The sequence below is a fragment of the Musca vetustissima genome, unplaced genomic scaffold, assembly GCF_032173495.1.
Source record: "Musca vetustissima isolate MV318-11 ecotype Yass unplaced genomic scaffold, APGP_CSIRO_Mvet_v1 utg9641, whole genome shotgun sequence".
Lineage (NCBI taxonomy): Eukaryota > Metazoa > Arthropoda > Insecta > Diptera > Muscidae > Musca > Musca vetustissima.
The window spans coordinates 90,346-114,732 of NW_026883216.1; the positions used below are offsets into that span (position 1 = coordinate 90,346).

A 24,387-nucleotide genomic window follows, 5' to 3' on the forward strand; every position below is an offset into this window, starting at 1 on the left:
ATGCTAGGTAACTAGAAAAAGATTTAGTAACATATGAAACGCCTAAAAGTATACATCACTCTTGAAAATTCTAATTTTCCTCAATGTTCTTGGTCGTTCAATTGTATGTTACGTGTATTTATTTTCACAATGATAGGTCAATAAAATAGTGTCACATATTTAGCGCCTAGAAGTATGCATCACCATTTTTTGTAATTTTAAGAATACCAAGTACATCATAACTAAACAGAAAATTGGCACACGAAAAAGTAGTAGTTCCTAAGTAATTTAAGGGACATTTCAAAAATAGGTCCACAATACAAATTAATTAAGAGATAGGTAGGTTTTTGTATATTTTCGACGTATGATGTTGTATTTTATTTGTGAACTTCTACAACGAACTTTTTTTTAATTTGTTACTTTAATTGGCTGTATAATTTTGACATTGGACTTAAGAAAAAAGCATCTAATTTTGAAAGAATGTCATACATATGTTTTAATATTTAAAACATATGTTTGACACTCTTGACCAATTTCATTCAAAATTAAACATTTGAATTTCGTAGAATAAATAATGTCATCATAAATAACAACAATTATGAACAAATGTTTCTAAGACAACATATTGCAAAAAAAAAAAAAAAAAAAAAATCGCTAATGAATTCTTGAGACAATTTCCTAAGAAACAAATGAACAACAAATTTGTTGCAAAATAACCAACAAACATCATCATCATATTTTTCCAACATACATATACGTTATTCATTTGAAATTATGTTTTGTCTTCTAATTCAAAAGAAGATTTCTTTTGAAATTGAATGAAGAACAGCAGAAATTCCCATAGAAAGAATAATAGGAAATCACCAACGCAAAACTCCAAGTATTCCCTTTTAATTCTTCTGCAAGAAATTATGATTTCTTTGAAAGACACAGCAGCAAAATAGAGCAAACTGTCCCAGACTCAATTGTTATAAAACATTTTAATGCTTAAATTGTATGAACATATATCTGATTCTAGGAAAAACTGGCGTCCCTCATTGATGGGACTTGTCAATTAAACAGAGTTTCAACGATAGCATGCAACAAAAGCACAAAACGCCAACTTAATTAAAAACCATAAATATTTTTACGTTCTAGAAGAGCTGAGAGAATCTTTGACGCTGAGAACCAAAAACAAAAAAAAAAAAAAATTATAAAAAGGAAACATTTTTCAAAGAACACCCATAGCGGATGATGATGATAATGGCGGTGGTGTTGCTGGTGGTGATTTACTGACCAAATGACAGCAACAAACTGAGTGACTGGCTGGATGGCCACACTCTATTGTGATCTTTAGCCTAAGTTCCATTGTGTGTCCATCCGTAATACATCACTGGCTGCAGACGATGTCAAAACAATTTATATTCAAAAGCGTGTCATTTTTATGATTTTATTTTCAATTTCAACGAAAGTTTTAATTTTTCAATGATTAGACCTTGAACTAGCATTTGTTTGTAGTTGTTGTTTTAAGCTGACATCAGGGGTTTTTTAATGACTGATCATATCATAGAAAAAAATTCTGTGGGAATAGAGTTCTTTATTAAAGTTCTCCCTTTCCAGTTTATGTATTCATTCATTTATTGACTTATGACGACCCTATATATAATAAAACGAAGCATTAAAACTTTAAATTTGTAAGCAGTGTTAAAAAAATATTATTAAATTCTGTTTGAAGTTCATTTTTCTGTTATCATGACTTTGAATTCTAGTTGGAGTTCAAGAGCGAACTAAATTATACGAGGCTGGGTGGGGAATTATTAAGAATTATTTTTGTTTTCAAAAATTCGTCAGGTACGTTTTGGTATAGACCGATATAACGATATTTTCCAAATATTCAGTATTCCCAAAATATTCAGTAATTTGGGATAAATGGAAATTTCGATACAAAAAATTAGCAATTAGCCTAAGTTTTATGGTAACCTCTCATTATGCGGTATTTTGGACACGTTTTTCTACCGTCACGCGCCATTTTCAAGGTCCTAGACCAATTTTCCATCCTGATAGTTTGCAGATTTGCACCAATTCACCATAATATAGCCCCCGATTGATTTTAGGTATATCGATTGCCCCTCTTTTCCGAGATTATTAAGCGACGTGTTACGGAGTTGATTAGGCGGATACCAGGCATACTCGTATTAAGCAGTGATTTAAAAAAAAATCGTTACTTTGATCATTTGTATTCATATCGACGTTATTGCAGAAAGTTCGACATTTGTCCTCAGTCTCTTGCTATCAGATTAAAATTCTTGAAGTTCTTGGAATGAATATTGGCATAGATCGAGTATATATATGTTTCCAAGCAATGCAAAATAATCAAATATTTTCTATAATGGTGTACATGAGCAGCGCCTAAAAGTATGCATCAGTCTTGAAATTATGAAGTTGTATTGTTGTTTTGATCAGTAGTTTATATTTCTTACTAAATATTCTGGCTAAAAAAATACATAACTTTCTCGATGATGAAGGCAATAAGAAAAAGTCTTAATTCTTTGAATAATTATTTTATTTGGTTTTGTTCAGGTATTAACAAATTATAGGTCTCATGTCTGAAACGCCTAATAGTATGCATCATTATTGGAATTACTTTTTCTGGATGATTTGGATTGAGGATTTTTAGGAATTTTGTAATACAAACTTTTTACATTTTTGATTATAAGTAAAAAATAATATTGTCAGAAAATTTAAGTCTAAAAGTATGCATCATTCTAGGCAGTAGTAATGTTTTTTACAGTTTATATAATATGTTATGTTAATAATATATATTAGGGTAGGGTTTGTAAAAATAACTTCAAATATATTCGATTTCTTATATGGTGATATTTCCTCCTAAAGTATGCATCATTCATAAAGATTTACAGAAAAAATTGAGAATTCATAGAAATGTATACAGTTTTCTCTGTGTCAAAATAATTAGAGGGCGAATCACCTAGCTTTATCTAGAATAGTTACCACCTAAATTCAGTCCATGTTAAAGTTAGATTTTGCGAATATCGGTAGTTCTACATCATGGACTATGAAAGCAGATCGATAAAGTCAGAGACTTTTCCTATTTCACTGGCAGTAAATGAAATATAACACAACTCCCACCAAGTAGAGTTGGGTAGTTCTGGAACGAACTAGTTCTTGAGAACTATTCCGACAAAGAAATTATAGGAACTAGTTAGTTTTTTAGTTCATATAGTTCCTTTTTCTGATCTACTTCATTTTTGCGCAACGAAGCTATGTGAGCAAAAAAAAAAAAAAAAGATGAGAGATAGAGAAAGATTCAAAGGAACTCGAAAGGATTCGCTCAGTGAATCAACAAGCATTACATATTAAAATATTGTCGTCAAATTTTGACAGATTGTTCTGAGTTTAACATCTTTTAATCATATGCATACTTATATTTTGTTAAAAATGTAAAGAAATAAAATGCACGGTTTCTGCGAATGAAACATAAATCTTGGAAAACGGTTCTTTACAATAGAATAATTCTACTAAAATAATTGATTCATATGATATATCACATAAAAGTATGCATCACCCCTATCCAATAGATTACGGTGGGAAAAAGTTGCAAAATAAAATATGAGGATTGCTAAAGAAAAATTTATGATGATTAGAATACTGTGTGCAGTGTCATGGGTATTATCATGATTTTTATTTAAAACTAGTTAAAGAGTGACATCATCCTCCCAGGGGTTGAATTGTCAACAGGAATTCAGAAAACCACATAATCTTGTCAATCCGTTGGAGTACATGCAGACATTTGACAGACATAAAAAATTACTTTTTAATGGCCTTCCCCATGCAACATGGGTGTGCGTCAAACCTCACAATGTGGCTCTGTTGCGCATTTCACCAAAAAGCGTCTTTATATGATTGGTTTATTATTTCTATGAATTTCAAGTGCAAAATAATAATGTAATTTTTATGTCATATAAACATGCAAGAAGTGAAAAATTAAATCAAGGTTACTTTACTACAACGCCTAAAAGTATGCACCACACACACACTCCATATTCCCATTCTAATTAAATAACACAGCTAGACATTAGAAAAAAAAATCAAAGGTACAACTACAACTATTAGAAATTCCCTAGGGTTCTTATACCGCCCTTCATATTTTCAATTAGAAGTTCAAGTTTAAATACATCACAACACTAATGAAATCATTATGTCATCTAGACATGCAAAGAAGATGATTGCACGATGAACTAACTTTCGGAATGTACAATTAAAAAAGAAAACAAAGCCAAGCTAAGAGTATAATTTGTGTGTGTGTGTGGAGGGAGGGAAAATGATTATTTTTCTTTGCATGAATGGTATTTAATAACAGCACTTTGTGTTGTGACTGACCCAAGTGGCTTTTCCGCCAAACTCTGCAAAAAAATCCAAAGTCGTCTTAAACAGTAACGGCTACAAACATGCCATGGCTCAATGGATGAAATGCCAGCGTTGGTGGTAAAGATGGCAAAGTAACTTTTGACAACATGCTGTGAATGTGGCGACTTTGGCACTTGACGTTTTCTGTGAAAGGTCAAGTTCATGACTATGAGCCAGCCAGTCGACCACTTAGATACAATGTAATGTATTTATAGTACAGGAGGGGAAGAAATAACAAAGAGTAACATATGCAATACAAGAATGGGATTTACAGTGGACACTAAATATAACTGAAAGCAACTGAACAAAATGAGTAAAAGTAAAATATTCCAATACACCATAATATATAAAAATTGAACATTTATTTCTAATATGATTTGGCTACCTCATCTAAACCATGGCTCCACTGTAAGTGTTGATTGCAAGCCGCCACGTCTAGGCGCCATTGTCGCTGCCTTCATTGTGTGACGGTTATTATCTTAACAGTTGTTTTTTTTTTCTTCCACTCGTTCATTACTAGCTAGCTCTGCAGCTCTAGCCAGCTATCCTCACTTCTTGCCTCCTGCTTTCACCAGCCATCATCATTGTCCGGCAGAAAAAATTTTTCAAGTGCATATGAATGAATGTTAAGTACTATTCAGCAGACATATTCGCACACACACACATATTTGTATGTCTAAAGTTACGTTATAAGCCATATAGGATCAGGTTTGGTTTTTTGATATTCAATACCTACCTAGAGATCCGGGGAAGTATGGATGAATGCATGCCGCATAGTTTACACGCACACACATACACACAGAAATTGTACAACTTAATGTGTCTACGAAATATATATTTTTTGCTAGCTAACAAACTAGACATGCGTCTGGGATAAAGTATGAGTGCATAATAGTGCATGCGGTAATTTCCTCTGCAACTTTTCCGGGGATGTATGGAAATTTGTTTGTTTGTGTTTTGCTATTTTTACACAGGTGTAATGTAATCGAATTTTTCCCAAACGGCAGGAGGTGGGAAGGATGAAAGTAAAAATATGTGATAATAGAGACTAAAATCCATAATAATAATCACAATCAGAAAGGTGAACATCTTTGAATTTTTAATAAACGATTCACAATCATGAACATATAACATCATGTTGAATCATTTGTCTCCTAAAAGTATGCACCACATACTTCAAGATCATACTTCAGCATAAATGAAAGATCGCGATTTTTGAGATAATGATGCAGAAATAGTCTCTATATCTGACTTCTGATTGGGAAGCTGTAAAATGTCCTGTGTTCCTTGTATGGTGAGAGTCAATTGAAAAATTAAAAAAAAAAATCATTTTCTGGAAGATAGATTTTTCTGTTAATGCCGGTTTTTAAGCAAATGGGAGATATGTAAAATCTGTGAATTGGTGTTCAAACTAATATTTCGTAATCTAAGTTTCCAAAGATAATAAGCATTGGCGGAAAGGAATGAGATCTAGAATGAACATCAAATAAATAAAATAAAAAAGTAAAAACAGATTTCCGGATCTAATTTCCTTATACATGGTAAGGAGCATCAAGGTCAAGGTCAGATAAAGCAGAACACACGTTCAATTGAGGTACAACCCGACCACTTCACAACCGATAAAAACATTGTTTTGAATAATTTTCGAACCATTATAAGAGAGATTGCTTCTGATATTGGCATATCATCCGGGTCATGCTATGCAATTTTTTACTAATGATTTAGGCATGAAACGTGCGGCTGCGAAGTTTGTTCCAAAATTCATAAATTGCTTTAGAACATTGTATACGACGACCCAGATTACCTCAAAAATGTTAGACCTGATGACGAATCTTGGGTGCGTGACTACGACGTTGAAACCGAAGCCCAATTATCCCAATGGAAAGCTACAGAAAATACCAAAAACATATGATATTTTTGGTTCATGTTTGCTTGCACTGAAATGGTGTGGTGTACCATGAATTCTTGTCACAATGTCGTACGGCTAATAAAGAATAATACCTTAAAGCAAAAGAAACACACAAAAAAGAGATGCTTGTACTTGAATTTTTCACCAAAACTATACCTCAAGCACCATATTCACCGGACTTGGTACCTGCTGACTTTTTCCTCCTCCAAAACTGAAGGCAGTGATGAATGGAAAATCTAAGGATGAACTGTTAGCTATAATCGGTTCATTTCTTCATAAAACCTCGTATGTACTTGATTAAAAAATTCGTATATTCCAGATGTCATTCCACTCAGACCTAGTAAATCCAATTTTAGGAATCAATTCGCATTTCATGTCCCGCGAATAAATTTCTTTACAGATCATATTAACATTCTTGGGGTTAAGATACTACAGAACTTTTTGTTAGGATACTACTTAGTATAACAAAATTTACATGGTCTTGATCCTAATACAAAATGATGTATTAAATATCACACGCCTAAAAGCATGCATCATATGTCGTAAATTAATTCCTTAATCAACCATATTAAAATTCTTGGAGTTCTTGGAATAATGACTTATTTCTTGATGAAGTAGTTTTTATGTTCTTAATAAATGCTATGATACTATTTAATATTACAAGATACATATAGATTATAACGCCTAAAAGGATGCATCATTGTTGGAATGAATAAGATTTCTTTATGGATTTAGTCGTGTAAGTTTTTAATAAATGTCTGAAAGCTAATAAAAATTTAATTTTAATTAATATAATTATATAATTCATTTTAAGTAATTTTCATATGAAACAACTAAAAGTATGCACCACTCATTATCGAACTCTATTTAAAGAAGAAAAAATAACAACTCATAGGGATAAATTCTAATTTTATCTAACAGATTTATGTGAGGCTTGTTCGTAAAAGAAAAATTTCAGATCGTATATTCCATCGTTTTGTTAATTTAATTATCAATACTAAATTATCAATATTATATGGTCACAAATATAACGCTTAATAGTATGCATCATTCATGGAATATTAGATTTAGTAGCTTTCTAATATTTGATACAAACGTTTTCAATCGTTTCTGAAACACTTAAAATATGCAAACAGTAATTAAACAAAATACATAGGGATTATTAGTATGACCCAAAAATATCCAAAGGATAAGTCAGATTGTTGTGTCATATCTTTAAGCTATATAATTTTTTCTAAGGCGCACATGAGGCGGAGTTTTAAATGGAATGCAATAGAAGGATTATAGAATTGAAAACAATGACTGATGGCCAGTTAATGAAAGAATGAAGAAGAATGAAATTTATCGCCAGACTATAAAAGATGTTACACTTCAAAACATGATGCATCAAGTTCAAAGTTGTACCTACAAATATGAGGTGAAGCAGCACAAAATCGGTACCTGGCACCAATCTATAAAATCTTTCTAAAATGAAACCAATTAATATAACATAATGAAAGTTCCCTTATCATCCTTGAAATATGCATCATTCATGCATATTATACTTTATGCAATTATTATTACCCTTAAACTATGAAAGAAACTGCTCGTTATATCATTTGTCATATTTCCATTTTTCTGATGTAAATAACAAACTGAATTGTCCTTTCATTTTCCTTTTGATCCTTAAAGTATGCATTTGCATATTATATTTAACTTTCATATCAATCAATCACATGGAGACAATATGAGACACATAATGGTCAAATAACTAGTTTATAGAGTGATTATTGTGAACATAGGAACATTCAAATTTCAACCCAAAAATATTGCAATGAATTTTTATTATTTCTTGTCTTACTTTTTGAAGACAAATAATATCTGATGTTGTTGTTTTCCTTCATAAATTGCAATCATTGAAATTTAAAGTACATTTTATCTTTTTAGGCTTCGAAAGAAAAATATACTCCCTAAGGGATTACTTCCCTGAATTTGTTAGCAAAATTTATTTTTGCACAAAGAGACAAGTGTATCGTATGTATGGGCATTTGTTTTCCTCCTCTATGGTTCGTACATACACAATTGCAAAACTGATGTAATTGCTCTTTTGGTATGAGCCTAGAGAGAGAGAGAGATGGGCGGCAGACAAGTTACCACCATAGTTTGCTTTATTGGTGGTGGTAGTGGCGGTTATGTGTCCCGATTGCCGGGTGTGACAGACTGCAAACCTGTGTAAGCTTTCAATAAAACAACCTGGCGCAAGGTAAAAATAAACACAAACACACACACATACCAGTGGTATGGTCATGTATAAAACATTAAGGTACGACTGAACGACCGACAATAATGATGACAACAAAGCATCGTGGTGATGATACCGTACAACAGTAACATTATTGTTAAGGATAATGATGATGACGGAGACGACGATGTTGTTTGCTGTGGATGCCGGCTCATCATCATGATGTTGATGACGATGTTGTTGTTGTTGTTTTTGATGAGACTTTTAACAATTTCCACATCACGTGATATAAACACAAATGGCGGGACAACAACCAGTCAGCCAGCCAGCAAAAGGCACAACAACCACTGAGGTATTGCCTACCTTTAGCCCATCACTATTTACTTTTTTTGTAAACAGCAAATTTAAGTTTTTCGTGAATGGTTAAGAGGAGGTTGAATCTTCGTTCGTTTGGCCAACAGCACGCAACATCTTTTGATTACAAACCGAAAAAGAGGCAAATCCAGCAGCAGCAATGACACTCGCTTAAATACCCAAAATAACATGTGAAATTTAAGTTCGTTGTTTTTTATTCATTTAAGGTATTTGACATGAAAGAGAATGTTGTTTGTTAAACATTGAAAACGAAGATGAAAAAGAAAAAATGATTTAATAGCAGGTGCGTGAAGTTTTTTTTTGGTATTTTGTAATATTAACATTTTTTAATGTGGCAGTAAACACATAAGAAGAGGATTGCCAAAGAAAATGAAAATGATGCAAATGGTCACATAGCCAGATGTAATTTCCTGAAAAATTGACCATGCAACATTTGTTTACAGGTGCTAATAATGTATATTTTATTTTAATTGCTGGCTTGTTATAAAATACATACATATTGTCACAATTGTGAAGTAAAATTAAGTAATTTTTTACATAATTATTGATTTTATTTTAATAACCATTAGGGACTATTAGGGTTGCTTATTATTATTTGCTTATTATTAGCTTATTATTATTAGCCTAAAAGTATGCATCACACAAGCCTATACACTTCTATTAAATGTGTTTAGAGCTTCAGTTTCACACGAAGACAACTGCACAAAAAATGCAAGTTTTCTTTTTTGTCAGAATTGGAGTTTTTAAATATTTTCCAGCACGATTTATACAATTCTTCGTGCGCTCATAACAACTGTCAAAGTACTTTTTTACTCCGATTAAGACACTTCCAAAGCATGTTTGTTGAATGCTTGTACAGTGTTTTCAGTCGAAGAAAATCATTGGCCACGCATTTTTTCTTAATGTGTGTGAATAAGTAGTGGTCATTGGGAACCCAATGAGGGCTGTAAGATAGATGACTTAAAATTTCCAAGTTATGGGCGGTGATAACGCTCTGGCGATGTGTGAGAGCGTGCATTACCATAATGCACAATGATGAGTCTTTTCTTGTTCATTTAACGAATTGATTGGACCACCTTCAAGAACTGCATCTTTTAATGATGGTCAAAATTTGATTACCTCGTTCTTTATATATTCTAGTAAAATGTATGCTTTATTAACGCTTAAAATAGAATATTGAGCCTGTCTACCGCCCAGCTAGGCATTATTATGGAATAGCAGAACTATTATAACCTTCACCATAAGGTAGAGTTTGGTAAAGGTAAATTTGCCGCTTATAACACTGCACAATATTCACCGGGGATGTCATAAATGCGTAAAAATTGTTGCTCAGAACTAAATTATATGTCGATTGACCATCTTTGTCCCTCCATCCGTCTGTAGAATATAGGTAAGTATAGCTTCTATATAATGTTACCGCCCAATGTTCGGATTTTGGGCACGTTTTTCAACCGAATTGTCTGCATTTTGGATTGTTATTGTCTCCCATCAATAAATAGTTACCCAAGTTTAAGGTACCACCGATTATTGAGTATTTTTGGGAGTTTGGTTAGGTCTTAACATTTTATATTGTTGGTTCTGATTTGATTGAAAATCACCCTATCAAAATTATCAATATTTGTCTTAGTTTCGAGCAATAATAGACTTATCCTTTATATGAGGGCTAATAAAGGATTTTAAGTAGAGACCGTAGAGAACGTTAGCGCCGATTTTTGTTATTTTGAGGATCTTGGGCAAGGGTTTTAAACGAATTAATTTTAATTTCATATTTCCACCAATTGAAAAACTAAACTAAATTAAAATTAAGTATATAGTTTCCATATATCGGAAGCCATTTTTTTTGATATTTGTAGTATATAATTTCCAACTTGGGGTTCCCATTAGGTAGGCAATCTTCTTACCAAAGTTTATCAATATCGATCTATGTTACTCCACATGATACCTTTTTTTATATTTCCATTTCAGGCAGGTCAAGATCGATGATGAGCTATATAGGTAAACATTTAAATATAATCCTAATATAACAGCTGACCCATTTATTTCAGACAGGTCAAGATCGATGATGAGCTATATAGGTAAACATTTAAATATAATCCAAATATAACAGCTGACCCATTTTAAGTATTTATTGGAGCTGGGAAATATTTTTCAACCGAACTGGTTACAATTCTATATTTTTAATTAACATTAGATAGCAAATTTGCAAAGCGATAAATATCAATATTGGTCTATGATTAGATATTGAGTCCATATGATTCGTTCATTTTGAAAGTGTTTTAATGTTTCCCCAAATCTTGGATATTTTGAAATTTTATGAATGATTTCCATCAAAAGTAATATTTTTGGTGCCTTGTTACGAAATTGCCTTTAGGGGAACATAATCCAGGTTAATTGTGTTATATTCCCTATACAAAGATTTCAAAATTATTCACTCATATGGAGTTATTTCAGTTTTGCCTTAAATACCATTTGGAATATGGAGTTAACATTACATTGTGAAAAGATTTATTTGAAGATGTTTTATGATAAGGTTGTGGTGTATACTTATAGGCTATTTTTGTAATAATATAAACAGAGACACATATCTTCTCTCATTATCGAATTTTTATAACATTGATTTTATAATACAAAATGGAATGGAACAATGTGTTATTGGATTTCAAAGTTTTCAAAAAAATTATTCACCACAGATTTGGTTTTTTGCCAAAACATTTTTTGGGTGCCAGAATATTTTGTCCATTTCATAATGAATTCACTTCGTTATAAAATCAATAACTACTCTCCATTTTCGAATATGAAGTTTATATTCCATTTAAAACGAAATTATGGCAAAGATTTATTTGAAGATGATGCTACACGATTAACGTGTCTTGTAATAAGGAGTGCAATAGTGTGGTGTGATGCATACTTTTAGGCTATATATGCAATTTATATGATTACAAGATTACTACTCAACGGAAAAGGTGAACTATTTTCAAATATTGTTCAATTCCGAAATTAAAAGATTTATATGTTAATCTCTTAATTTCAAAATTGAACAATATTTGAATTTTTTTAATCGGAGTAGAATTATAAAAGAATTATCATGCAACTCAATTTAAGAAGAAGTTTTAAATTTATTTCTATTTATGAATAACAATTTTTTTCCAAACATTTGGAGAAGTGGTGCGGATACATTACATAATTTTATAATTTAAATAGAACTCGCTCATCTCCTCTTTCATCAACAAAATTATATAACTTTGATGTTCCAGAAAAAAATCGAAAAAAGAAAAACATTGCACATTTGACGTTTACATTCCCGAAAAAATAAATGATTTACGACAATAAAATAAAAGAAACACACTTCTAAAGTCTACATTATGTGTTTATGAGATTTTTTCACATATCAACAATCTATAAAAATCATATATCTAAACAATATCTCATAAGCGCAGCCCATTTGTTTATTTCTGCCCACTTTTGTTTTCCTATCTAGTCTACAAACCTACTTTTATTTTATAGTCCCCTTTCTCCTTCCCACTGTTTATGTTTGAAATGATATTCTATTGTTTTAATGTGTTAGGGTTTGTATGTGAGTGTTACAAACACTTTTCTTTTGTTTTGGAGGAAAACATTTTCCTCAAACAAAAGAGCGGCAATTTGTGTTCCACATTTGAAAATATTTTTAGATAATTGGGTCACTACTGGACACCAAAGAGATATATGTATTTAAAGTTTTGGATGGGGGACACTGAATTAAAAAAATGGATATTTCTATTTTGCAAAAGGGGAAGAGGCAAGGGGTGTAGGACTATAGTTTAAGGACATAATTTTCAATTAAACTAAAAATTTGAGGAGGGCAAGGAGGGATAGGATACCATTGATAGGTGGTACATTTTGAAAGGAGCTTTTTAATGAATAGATAGAGAGAGAGGTCAATTTAACTACAACTGATATAAATATTTTATATTTGGGCTGAATTGGAAAGTGAACCAATAATTATTATAGAAGTTAGGATTGATATACGCTATGGTTCAAAAATGTGTGGAGGTGTAATATTTAAAATGTTTGCGATTGCCCTATCATAATAATTTCGAATGTATAATTTTATATTCATAAACTTCGTGAATAAATTATAATCTTTTCTTAAGTCTGTCAATTTTCTGACAGCTAACATTTTTCCCATCCCTTCATCGATCTTATGATTTATGACAAATTTTAGAATCACAACAAAATTGCCTGAACACAGCCATAATCTTTCAATATTCAATGAAAAAATTCTTTCCACAAAAATTTAAAAATTTCTTAAATTAGATATCCCCCATAATTATGAGTCATAAATAAATATGCAAGGAAAGGACATGCCTCCATTTTTGTATACCCAAGGCATACATCTAGCAGAAAATAGAACTATTGCTTAAAACCCTTTTCAATTTTATACCCCTCACAACCAGCCTCGAAAAGGTGTTCATATTAATTCGCATCACAAAAAAAAAACCTACAGAATTTCAAAAAAATCCATCATACATTTTCTTGCACTGCTTCGAGGGATCATCGCTTGATTATAATCCCCCACTCCTCTATCCTGCTTCTTTTTCCTCATCTTCTCAGTGAACTGAAAATACACTTAAGAGCAAGCGGATTTGTTTTTTGACTGCACACATAAAAATCAAACAAACAAGGAGTTGGCGTTGCAAAATTGGTAGGCGTTGAAGCCTTAGCCATGGCATGTATGGTATTTGCACTTTTTTCATGGCGTTTCGGTTTTTTCTCTTGCCAACTTCTCAAGATAGTGTTAATAGTACAGTGGAGTGTGTACGTGTGTTGGTGGTGTTGAATTAAGTAACACCCACTTTGACATTTTTAACATTCCAGCCATGTTAAGTCACATCATTAAAAAAATAGTCGTGGGCAAGACGAAGGAGTCTAGAATTTCTGTTTGGGGTGCCAGAATTATTTTTTTATTTCGTTTTTGGCCTAAAGTGCTAAATGCACTTCAGTGTGTAAAATCAATTACTGCTCTCCACCATTTTTTGAAATATGGAGTTTATATTATGACTGAAACGAAAATATTGCAAAGATTTATGTGATAATGAAGTAACTTGTCAATCAAGTGTTTTAATGAGGAGTATTGTGATGTGTGGTGCATACTTTTAGGATATGCATATGAGATTCGCATGATTGCAAAAATAAACGATTTAAAAATATTGTTCAACTCCAAAATAAATGAGGGAAATAATGAGATATTTTTTGCCTTTTTTCTTAATTGCTAAATTCACTTCAGCATTAAATCAATTACTGCCTTCCGTTTGGAATGTAGAATTTATATTTAATTTAAAACCATTTGATTTGAAGATGAAGTTACTCCTCAATCATGTTTTTAAAAAGAAGTACTGTGGTATGATGCATACTTTTAGGCTATGTATATACAATTCGCATGATTGCAATATTACTACCACTAAAATTCAGTGAACGATTTTCAAATAAGGTTCAATTCCAAAGTAACTGATGGAAATAATGAAAGTTTTTTTGCCAGATTCACTTCAGCATTACATCAATTACTGTCATCCATTTGGAATAAGGAGTTTATATTTTATTTAAAACTCGTTAATCGTGTACTTTAATAAAATGTACTTTGGTGTGGTGCATACTTTTCGGCTGTGTATATGGGCATCGCATGATTGCAATACTATCACTTAAAAATGTTACTACCACTTGAAACGAATTTTCAAATATTCAATTTTAGAAAAAAATCTGGCCATTGCTAGATTTCATAAATTTTATTACAACTTAGTTCAAAATGTTTTGTTTGTCATATCAAAAGTAGACTAAGAATTTAGAAGTAGGCATTTGGTTCTATACCAAAAGGTTTTGTGTTGACTTTTTTTGTGCGTTTAGTGCACTTCGGTATGAAATCAGTGACTGCTCCTCATTTGTGAATATGGAATTTATATTTCACTGAAAATTAAAAAATATATCAACGATTTTTTTGAAGATGAAGTAACTAGTTAATTTTATTTTTAATAAGGAGTATCGTAGTGTGCATACTTTTAGGTTATGCACATGGTTGCAATATTACTACCACTTAAAAAAGGTGAACGATATTTAAATATTGCTCAATTTAGAAAATTTGAATTTCTATTGCAATATTTCATAAATTTTAGTTTTGTTTTAAATCTCCGATATCAATATTTAAGAAAAAATTGGAATTTATTTTTTCCAAGTCATTTCATTCTAAATATCGATTTTTATAACAGAATTCGACATGAAATCAATGACTGCTCTCTATTTCGGTCTAAGGATTTTAAATTATGTACATTTAAAAGGAAATTATGGCAAAGATTTATCTGAAAATGAATTTACTCGTTAACCGTGTGTTGCAATAAGGAGTGTAGTGGTGTGGTGCATACTTTTAGGCAATGCATATGAGATTCGCAGGATTGAATTTTCATTTCAAGTTTGTTCGACAAAGGTTTGTTGCTTTGCCAAAAGTTTCATGGTGCCAGAATTATTTTTTTTGTTTACGCCTTCATATGGAATATGGAGTTTATATTTCATTTAAATTATATGAAGATGAAGGCGTATTTTGATGTAGTGAAAACTTTTAGGTTATGGATACGAGTTTGTAGAATTAATAGCATCTTAAAAAGATGAACGATATTTCAAGTAATATTTAATAGTCGATTATTTTACTGCATCCCCAAATTAATTTTTGCAATAAAGAGAGTATTGTTTTTCATTTATTCTGTCACTTTGAATATTACAAAATATGACTACTCTGAACGATTTCTTACTTCGAAGTTCAACACAGTTTAAAATATTTTTTACCGAGCCAATTAATAAAAAAATTTAGATTGTTTGCCATCTCCATCGATTTTGGATTTTAGAGAACATTGGTTTTAGAATCTGGTAGTTTATATTTCACTTAAATCACGATTTACATATGACTCACTAGTCATATGTTTTAATAAGTAATACCGTGGTGCGGTGCATACTTTTAGGCTATACATAAGAAATTCGTAAAAAAATCGAAAATAAAATATATGAGCAATTTCCATTTATTGTCAATACCGAGTATTTTTTCAAAAATGAAATAAAAAGATTATTTTTAATACAGGAAGACGACAAAGAAAAATGGAGAACATTGTTAGGTTTAAATATTTCTCAAAGGAGATATTTTTACAATAGAAGGAATATAACGATTAAATTTCAATACATTACCACTATTTGGTATAAACTGAACTGGTGTTCAGTACTTTTGGTAGGAGATTTAATAATTATTTAATTATAGATGCTTTCTACTAAATTTTAATTAAGTTAATTCATTACAGACCCAGCCTAATCAATTGTGAGATCTGAGCATTTTTAAGAGAACACATATGGGTCTGTTAATAATTTTTTTTCTTTTGGTTTAGTATTGCTTTCTTAACCCTTAAGAACATAGAAAATAAAAAGAAAACTGAGAACTAACATAACATAACATGTGGTTCCTGTTTCAATTTTATTACAAATATGTCAGAAACATTATTATGTCTGGTGCATACTTTTAGGCTGCTCTGAATCAAATAATTTCATAGCAATGGAATTCCGATGGTTTTAAATACCTATTATTAAATGTGTTTATTTAAAAAATGTTTAAACATTTATTTATAAAAACAAACAATACCAATTCTTTTTTAAATAATTACATAGGATTATATATTAATTAATAGTTTAATGTCAAAACCGCCCATTAATAATGTTTAATGGACATACCACAGACACAATGCAATATGTTATTCATAGCCACAATTAAAAAATCAATGTTTAAATATTTTGCAAAACTATTTGTAATATTAAGGTAAGGGGTATTAATAATCAAGGTAATATTAAGGTAAGGGGTATTAATAAATAATAAAAAAATGATCAGAGAGTTAATGCTAATTTGCTAAAATTCAAAAATACACTTAGGAAAAAATTGAAAAAATATAGAACAATACTTAATCTGAATTATTGTATTCGATGGCACCGTTAGAAGGAAAAGAGCATTTGAACCGGCCAATACACTATGACTCAGTCAGTGAAAAATATGGGAAAAAAGCATGAAATGTTTCAGTTGCCGTATTTTTCAGCTCAAACCATAGAGTTTTTTTTATTTATTTCTAATATGCTTGAAGAAGTGATTTTTGAATATAAACCCTCTTTGGAAATAAATGACATGGGAAATAAAGGACACTGGCTAATTTGTAAATATGACTGTTTCGACAATGATCAGCCAAAATATTGTAAATAGGTGGAGTTTTGTGAAGAAATCAATTTCATTCTATGAAATATATGTTTAGTCCGGAGATGTTGCCAGTGTATCCAATAGGAAAGGCTAACCTCTAAATTGATATAATGTAAATACTCAGATATGGAAGTTGTACTAAATTATTTATAGGGATCTAAATATACTGATATCTTATGGTATTACCTTATTAAATTAAAAGGTACAAATATCCCCAAATTTTGCCTAGGCTCCTCAGAAAATTTACAGCCTGTTTTTCTATTTCGAACGAAAATCAATGCGAAAGAAAGTAACTCACTCACTTTCGTTTAAAAAAGCGTTCATGTACTTCGAAAGCTATCGTTCGTTTGCCGTTACGTATACCATTCGAAAAACTACTAAATTAGATGTAAAGTTTTACAACAATGTTCAATAAATGAGAGTCAAATGGGAAATGAGAACAAACTACACAAATACAATCACACATTTGAATATAAAAAAATGTCAAATGAAAATTGGCAGTATTTGTGAGAATTGTGTACAATTTTATTTTACAAAAACATGAATAAAAATTCCAAACGCTACCTATAAAACATGTTCCAAAAATGTTTATTTTGTTTAGAGACGGTGTTGTGTGAAAGTCCTTGAATTTTGGTACATAATTCGCGATTTTGCAATTGATTCGATAGCTATAAAGCAAGTGAGTGAATTTGACATTCTCGTTCGAATGAGGACAGTTTTTTCGTCATACATAAACCCAATTTTTAGAGAAAAAGTATACGTTTACGGGTTCTTTCGAGTTGCTTATCGTTCGACTTCTTTTGCCTGTAAAAAGATTTTATATAAACCAAAATTGATTTTCTTTCGCATTGAAAGCGAAAGAAACCTTGCTTTCGAAATACATAAACAGGCTGTTAATTCCGGAGGTTTTGTGTAGAGTATCATATTTGTTTTATAGAATTTGTTCTTTAACTACATTTTTTTCTCTCAGTGTACATTATGACTTATTCACTTCCACCTTTGTACTCATTGTCGTGTGGAATGTAGATTTTTTTTGTCTTCTGACCAATACAAATTCCAATTGCTAATTGATATTTTCAATACAATTAAAAAAACGAGTAATTAATAGAATGTGCGCTAACTAAGCGGCAGCAGCAGCGGTTATTAAACATTTTTAAAATCAACAATAACTGGTTTGCCACAATCGACATCGAAACCACTTAAACAAATATATAAATGTTTGTAATTGAGAATTAAACCGCAATAGCAGTATCTGAAATATATTGTTTTTAAGTTTGAAATAAAAAAGCAAACACACAGAACATAACATAGAACTAAATTCAGGGTGGAGGAACAGTTCCGATGGATTTACTTCATGTTCATATGCCTGGCTTGCTACTTTTCAATTGACCTCCCTTAAAACAAAAAAATGTGTCTCATAGAAAACCGTTAAAGACAATTTGGAGTCCTTATAGTAAAGTCCGTCAGCCGATCTGGATGGGGCGCACCATAACTTTCAAAGTGGATTTGGTCCAAACTTTGTAAAACGTAATATTTCTTCCAACTTAGACAAAGTGGATATAGTGGGTTGATCATTTGTGAACCTTCCCCACGAAATGATTTAATAATCATAGATAATTTCAACCAAATTTTTAGAAAAAACTTCATCGGCTGTAATGGGTCAAGCTTTTGAAAATTTGTAAATCTTATATGAAGCCAATTGAGAATTCAAATACACCCAATCTTTGCACATTTGTAGAGGACGAGCTCCAGGTTCGTCCTCTACAAAGTGCAAAAAAAAAAAAAACGCGCAAGTCCTATTTTTATTAACACTACATTAAATTCGAAGATGGTATCTATCGTATCCAAATTGAACTGAACTTAGCAAGTCATAATATTTTTATCAAAAATATATCAAGTACGTAGGATGGACTAATCGGTGTATTCCTTCTGGTACATACCCCGCAATCGGCTATATATTCAAGTGTTTTTGAAATTTTCAAGGGTCCATCTCATATAGTCATAGTTCGAATTAATTTTATTTGTCCATGAAGACAAATAACCTGAACCTTAAAAGCATAGCTCTAAAAAACCGTCCTACCATTAGCCTTCATTTAATTTTTCGTCCAAATCTAATCAATCAATCATAAAATTCAACAATTGACCCAATTTTTTATTCCCCTCATTCTTTTCATTCTATTGTTTCAAAACAATTTAAATAAATAAAATAACAAAATAGTTTTTATTTGGATGAAATAAATATATAAACATTACTTTGCATTGTTGTAGGTCAGTGCCATTATTTTATTGCTGGTGCTGCTGACTTTGATTACTCTACAGATGGACAACGAATAGATGATGGCTGGGCTAAATTAAAAAAAAAAAAACACAAAACATCAACAACAACAAAAGTTTGCGTTGTTCTATTCATAGAATCTAGCTGATCAAGCTGCTGAGTGGTTGAATGGACCCGCGGATCGAACTAACTGAATAACGTGATACCGCAGCAGCTGAGAGGAATAACTGAATTTCTAGAATCGCACACACAAATTTGTTTGCATTGGCCCACTTCATGATCAATGAATCGTGTGTTTCTATATAAACAAACTCATATCAACGAAGAACACATTCATGCACACAAATACATTTTATATACAATTTATAAAAAACGAAACAACAAATTGTATTTAAATCTCAGTGGTTCGTTCGTTGCTGGTTTTGTTTAATTGCTTTCGTCTAGAAAACAAAATAAAAAAAAATTTGTTGGGTATAGATTTATTTATTAAGTGTGATCAACGGATTTATGAATGGGTTGAAAGTTTTTTTTTGTGAAATTAAAAAAAAACTAACACAAACTAATGACTCATTTTGTTTGTATTAAATGTGTTGTCATCAATTTCGTCAAAATGACGTTTTAAATTATCTCATATGGTCATGGATGAGGGTTTTTTTTTGAGGTTTTAAATTACATTCAAATTATATGGGTTAGGTCAGGTTTCGTGGGGAGGATTCAACAATGGTCAGTTAGCTGATTTTATGGTAAGCACATAGTATAAAAACCAACACAACGAAGTTACAATATTTGCGGATTAATAATTCGAAATATTCAAATTTTTTCACCCATTTATTGCAATGTTAGGTCGCATGCTTCTGTGGAATTGAAGTCATTCTTGAAAAACTATCGGACCTTTATTGATCATATTCTGCATAGATCTATGTCAGCCTTCAAAACTTCGGAATACAAAAATATTAATATCCTATCCACTATGACGGGAACATGCGGGTAAATCCTTCAAAATACCGAAAATTATGCAGATCCTATATAAAAATATGGATCTGTATCCTAAATTTTCTGAAAAGTAATTTTTTTGGTCTCTAACATGGATATATGTGTTTGGCGGGAAAATACATTATTATTATTTTTTGTGGAAATGGTTTAAAACAGTTATGGTCGGATTTTAGTCCTGGGCGATGTTACAACTGCTAATATGGCGGTTACCTTCGATCATTTCTCCGATTTTATCGACATTTTCGATGACCGGCCTACGTGTGCGTGGTGCATATTTAACATCAAAAATTCCTGAACGGAATCTACGAAACCAAAATTGCACATAATTGGATGTTACAATATCGGACCCAAAGGTATTTTCGCCTTTGTCAAAAAAAAAAAAACTGTAAAATGTACCGAATTTTCTCTTTGTGCACTTCCATTTTTAACGCCCTGTAACTCACAACTGAATTCACCAAACAAAAAACAGCAAAATAATTTTTTTACTGCGAAATGCTAACCTTCCAACGATCATAAATCTGAATTTGTTTGATCGATACTTCACGAGAAACCTATCAGTACAGTCATCTGTCGGAAAAATAATGAATTTCTTTTTCCCCAACCTAATATATTAATCATTTTCCACATAAATGTATGTCAGCCTCCAGAACCTGAAGGCCATGTTGGTGTGAAAATGCTACTAAAATCTTCAAACTACCAAAAGGTCGTTTCGAAAGGAACTAGTTCAAATGAGCTATTCCACAAAAGAATAGCTAATTATTATGAAATAAATAATTACTTAAAAATAAAAAACTCTTCAATGGAACTAGTTCCTATGTGACCTAACCTCAATTAATCACTCTTAGTAAGATGAATTATAGTAACAAATTCCAAAACAGATTAAATTCTTAAAATTTCTATTGATATATTTTTAGTACTCTAAGTGAATTTTGTCTCTGGTTCCTGAACAGGAATCGGTTGGTTTCAAAATGAATAACTTAATAATACATTTTTCAATATGAAAAGTGAAATTAATCGATTTTATAAAAAAAACAAGTTCACTTTTGCAATCTGAACATAATATGAATCATTTAAAAGATTGAACTCAATTTTCTTTTTGCAATAATGCAGTAACAAACAAATAAATAAATATTTTTATATAGATAACAGAAGTAAACAATAACAAAAAAATAAATTAAATTAAAAAATTGTATCGGTAAACTTGTGCCATTTTGTGTGTAAGTGAATCAACAAATAAAAAAAAATAATAAATTAAATAAAAATATTGTACACTTATTGTTTATCACGTTAGAAGAAGAAGAAGCAGGAGAAGAAAACGAAATGTGAGGCGGCGGAATACGTAAAAACAAACCAATAACGTTCACCACACCACTTAACACAAATATGAGAGCTTTAATAAACAACAACAATAATTTGGATAACATGTGCTAATTGAAAAATAAGTATTATTATGTAGAGCTTGCTCTGATTTGTTTTTTTTCAATGACCTTGAATTTAACCAGCGTTTTAAGCAAAATTGAAAAATTCAACATTTAAATTTGTTATCATGTTAATGGAGTGAAATGAAAACCACAATCGAGTTATGAAAAAAGCAATAAAATATTTTTGTTTATGTACATATTCTGATTAGAGGTTTTCATGTTTTTAATATCAATTAAGTAAAATTTAAATTAAATGAATCCAATATTTCAGAAATGAATACCACTTATAACTTGCATTTTCCGCAGAGCTGTATATTTCAGTTCATTAAATTGAGGGTTCAATGTAGTTCATTTCTTATGATTGAACTAGTTCGTTTAATCCTGTTCATAGTTTATGTGAAAAAATCGTGCACCGATTTTGTTCATTAGAAGCATACACCTTGGAAAATAGTTCTATCAGTTCATAAGTTCAACTATAGTGTCTGATCTAGTTCACGCGCCCTTTCAGTGAACCGTTCAATTGAACGAGGGAAATAAACAATTTTATTTTTATACGCTCCACAATGAGGTGAAGTGTTCACTAAATGTGTCATTTCATTTGCAGCAACTGGATCAGAATAGAAATAAACAAGGTCTGCTATTGAACTCTGAGGCCAGTTACTCTTAAGTAGAGATATTTTAAGGTTCGATACTTTAATGTATAGGCATTCAGGACAATTACTTTAAAGTAGTTGTCAGTTACTGATGAACGGAAAGAGTTTAAGGAGATAAATGAAATATCCAAAGGGGAGCTGTTGGCTATATCAAAAATCGCGTTTCAGAAGAGCTCCGATGGGATTACTTAGAACGATACAAGGTAGTTATTGATAAATATAGAACTGGCATTCACTGACCTAAGCCACACGTTCCTTTCAGTGAACTGAAGCAAAATCAACTAGATGAGCGAAAGAGCCAAACCTAGTACCGATCGTTCCTTTCGCGAAATAGTACCTTTAAACTAGTTCTTTCCGAATTTACCAAACTCTATTCATTGCAGAGTTCCAGCTCAATTCATACTACGCACCTAATTCTTATTAAATATCACGATTGTAATTTTATTCGAGTTTACAATTCACTATTCACTGATCTAGGCCACACGTTCCTTACAGTGAGCCATCCAATTGAACTAGTTCATACGAGTCCTAGCCATGTTTAATTTTCTGTGAACCATTCAATTGAGCTACTTATACATTCATGTGTTTTTTATTTTGTAAATAGTTCGTTCTGTTCATAAGTTGAACTATATTCACTGACCTAGACCATATGCACATTTTAGTGAACCGTTCAATTGAAATAGTCCATACGGGACCTCACCATTTCTAGTTTTCTGTATATTTCCTCAATGTATTTTAACACAATATATATAGTTAATCATGAAATATTAATAAAATCCTTAAAATATATTTTCCCAGCCTTGTTTCATCCATATTCATTTTTCTCTCCAATTATTTATTTTACAAAACAATTTATTTTTTAGCAAATAAAGATATAGAAAAATATCAACAATCGTATACTCACCTTAATACATTTGGATGTGACAATTTGTTAAGTAGTTGTACTTCTCTCAGCATATTTGGTCGATTGGCGCGTAATTGATTCATTTTTAAAACCATAACTTCACCCGTTGTACGATGAGTGACCTAAAAAAATAGAAAAATAACACAAAATTACAAAAACGTTTTAGAGATAATTAAAAAGAAAAAAAAACAACCAAACTATTGCCAAATAAATACAAACACACAAAAAATAATAACAATAATTATGAGTAATTGTTTTATGGAAAATAATAATTTCAAAAAACAAAACTAAATAAACTTCACACCATAACTCAAAACAATTGCCAATGTCGAGGTCATGTTGAAAACAATAAAGCTCAGCTCAGCACAGCACACAACACTTGTTACTAATAGACAGAAAAAAATAACAAAATAAATGAAATAAAATCTGAAATATGAACAATAGATGGAATGCTAAGCAATATAACACCTGAATATGTATTTCTACATAAAAAAATTATGCAGAATTTTTTTATGAGTTTGAAACAAAACTCATTTTGAAATTTTGAAACCCAACAAACAATTGTTTCTCATTCCTAAACAAAAAACACTTGAAAACACAATTTGCTAATAATTCCTGTCCACAAATAAACATCAATTATGAATTCACCAAAATATTCATTCATTTACTTGCAAACAATAACAAATGGTCAGTCAGTTTTCAAAATTTCGTAAGTGAAAGTGTTAATGACATTGAGCAAATAGCTAGCTAGCACCCTCAGTAAGTCAACCGGTTACCTAGCCAAGTAATAAATGATTTGCTCTCACCCACAAATGCATTTAAAAAAACAATTAGTAATGTAATTGAAGGTGATTAGCATCAATTTGGCAGAGAAAAAATTTTAAATCAGGAAAAAAATCGGTAGGTCGAACAAAAAATACTACATCCCGTATAACAGATAGTAATTCATATGAAGGAAATGGAACTTCAGGAATTTTGAATACATATCTTCTCTAAAAATTATTT

At 31.0% G+C, this 24,387-nt stretch overlaps 1 protein-coding gene across 1 annotated transcript in view; it reads right to left on the reverse strand.

Annotated features, from left to right (window-relative positions):
• The window catches only part of LOC133330063 (probable serine/threonine-protein kinase roco5), a 238,560-nt gene that overhangs the window by 60,232 nt on the left and 153,941 nt on the right, over positions 1–24,387 (reverse strand). The window contains exon 2 of the mRNA XM_061538533.1: positions 23,383–23,504. Coding sequence (XP_061394517.1) covers positions 23,383–23,504 — 122 coding nt within the window. The remainder of the gene's footprint in view (positions 1–23,382; positions 23,505–24,387) is intronic.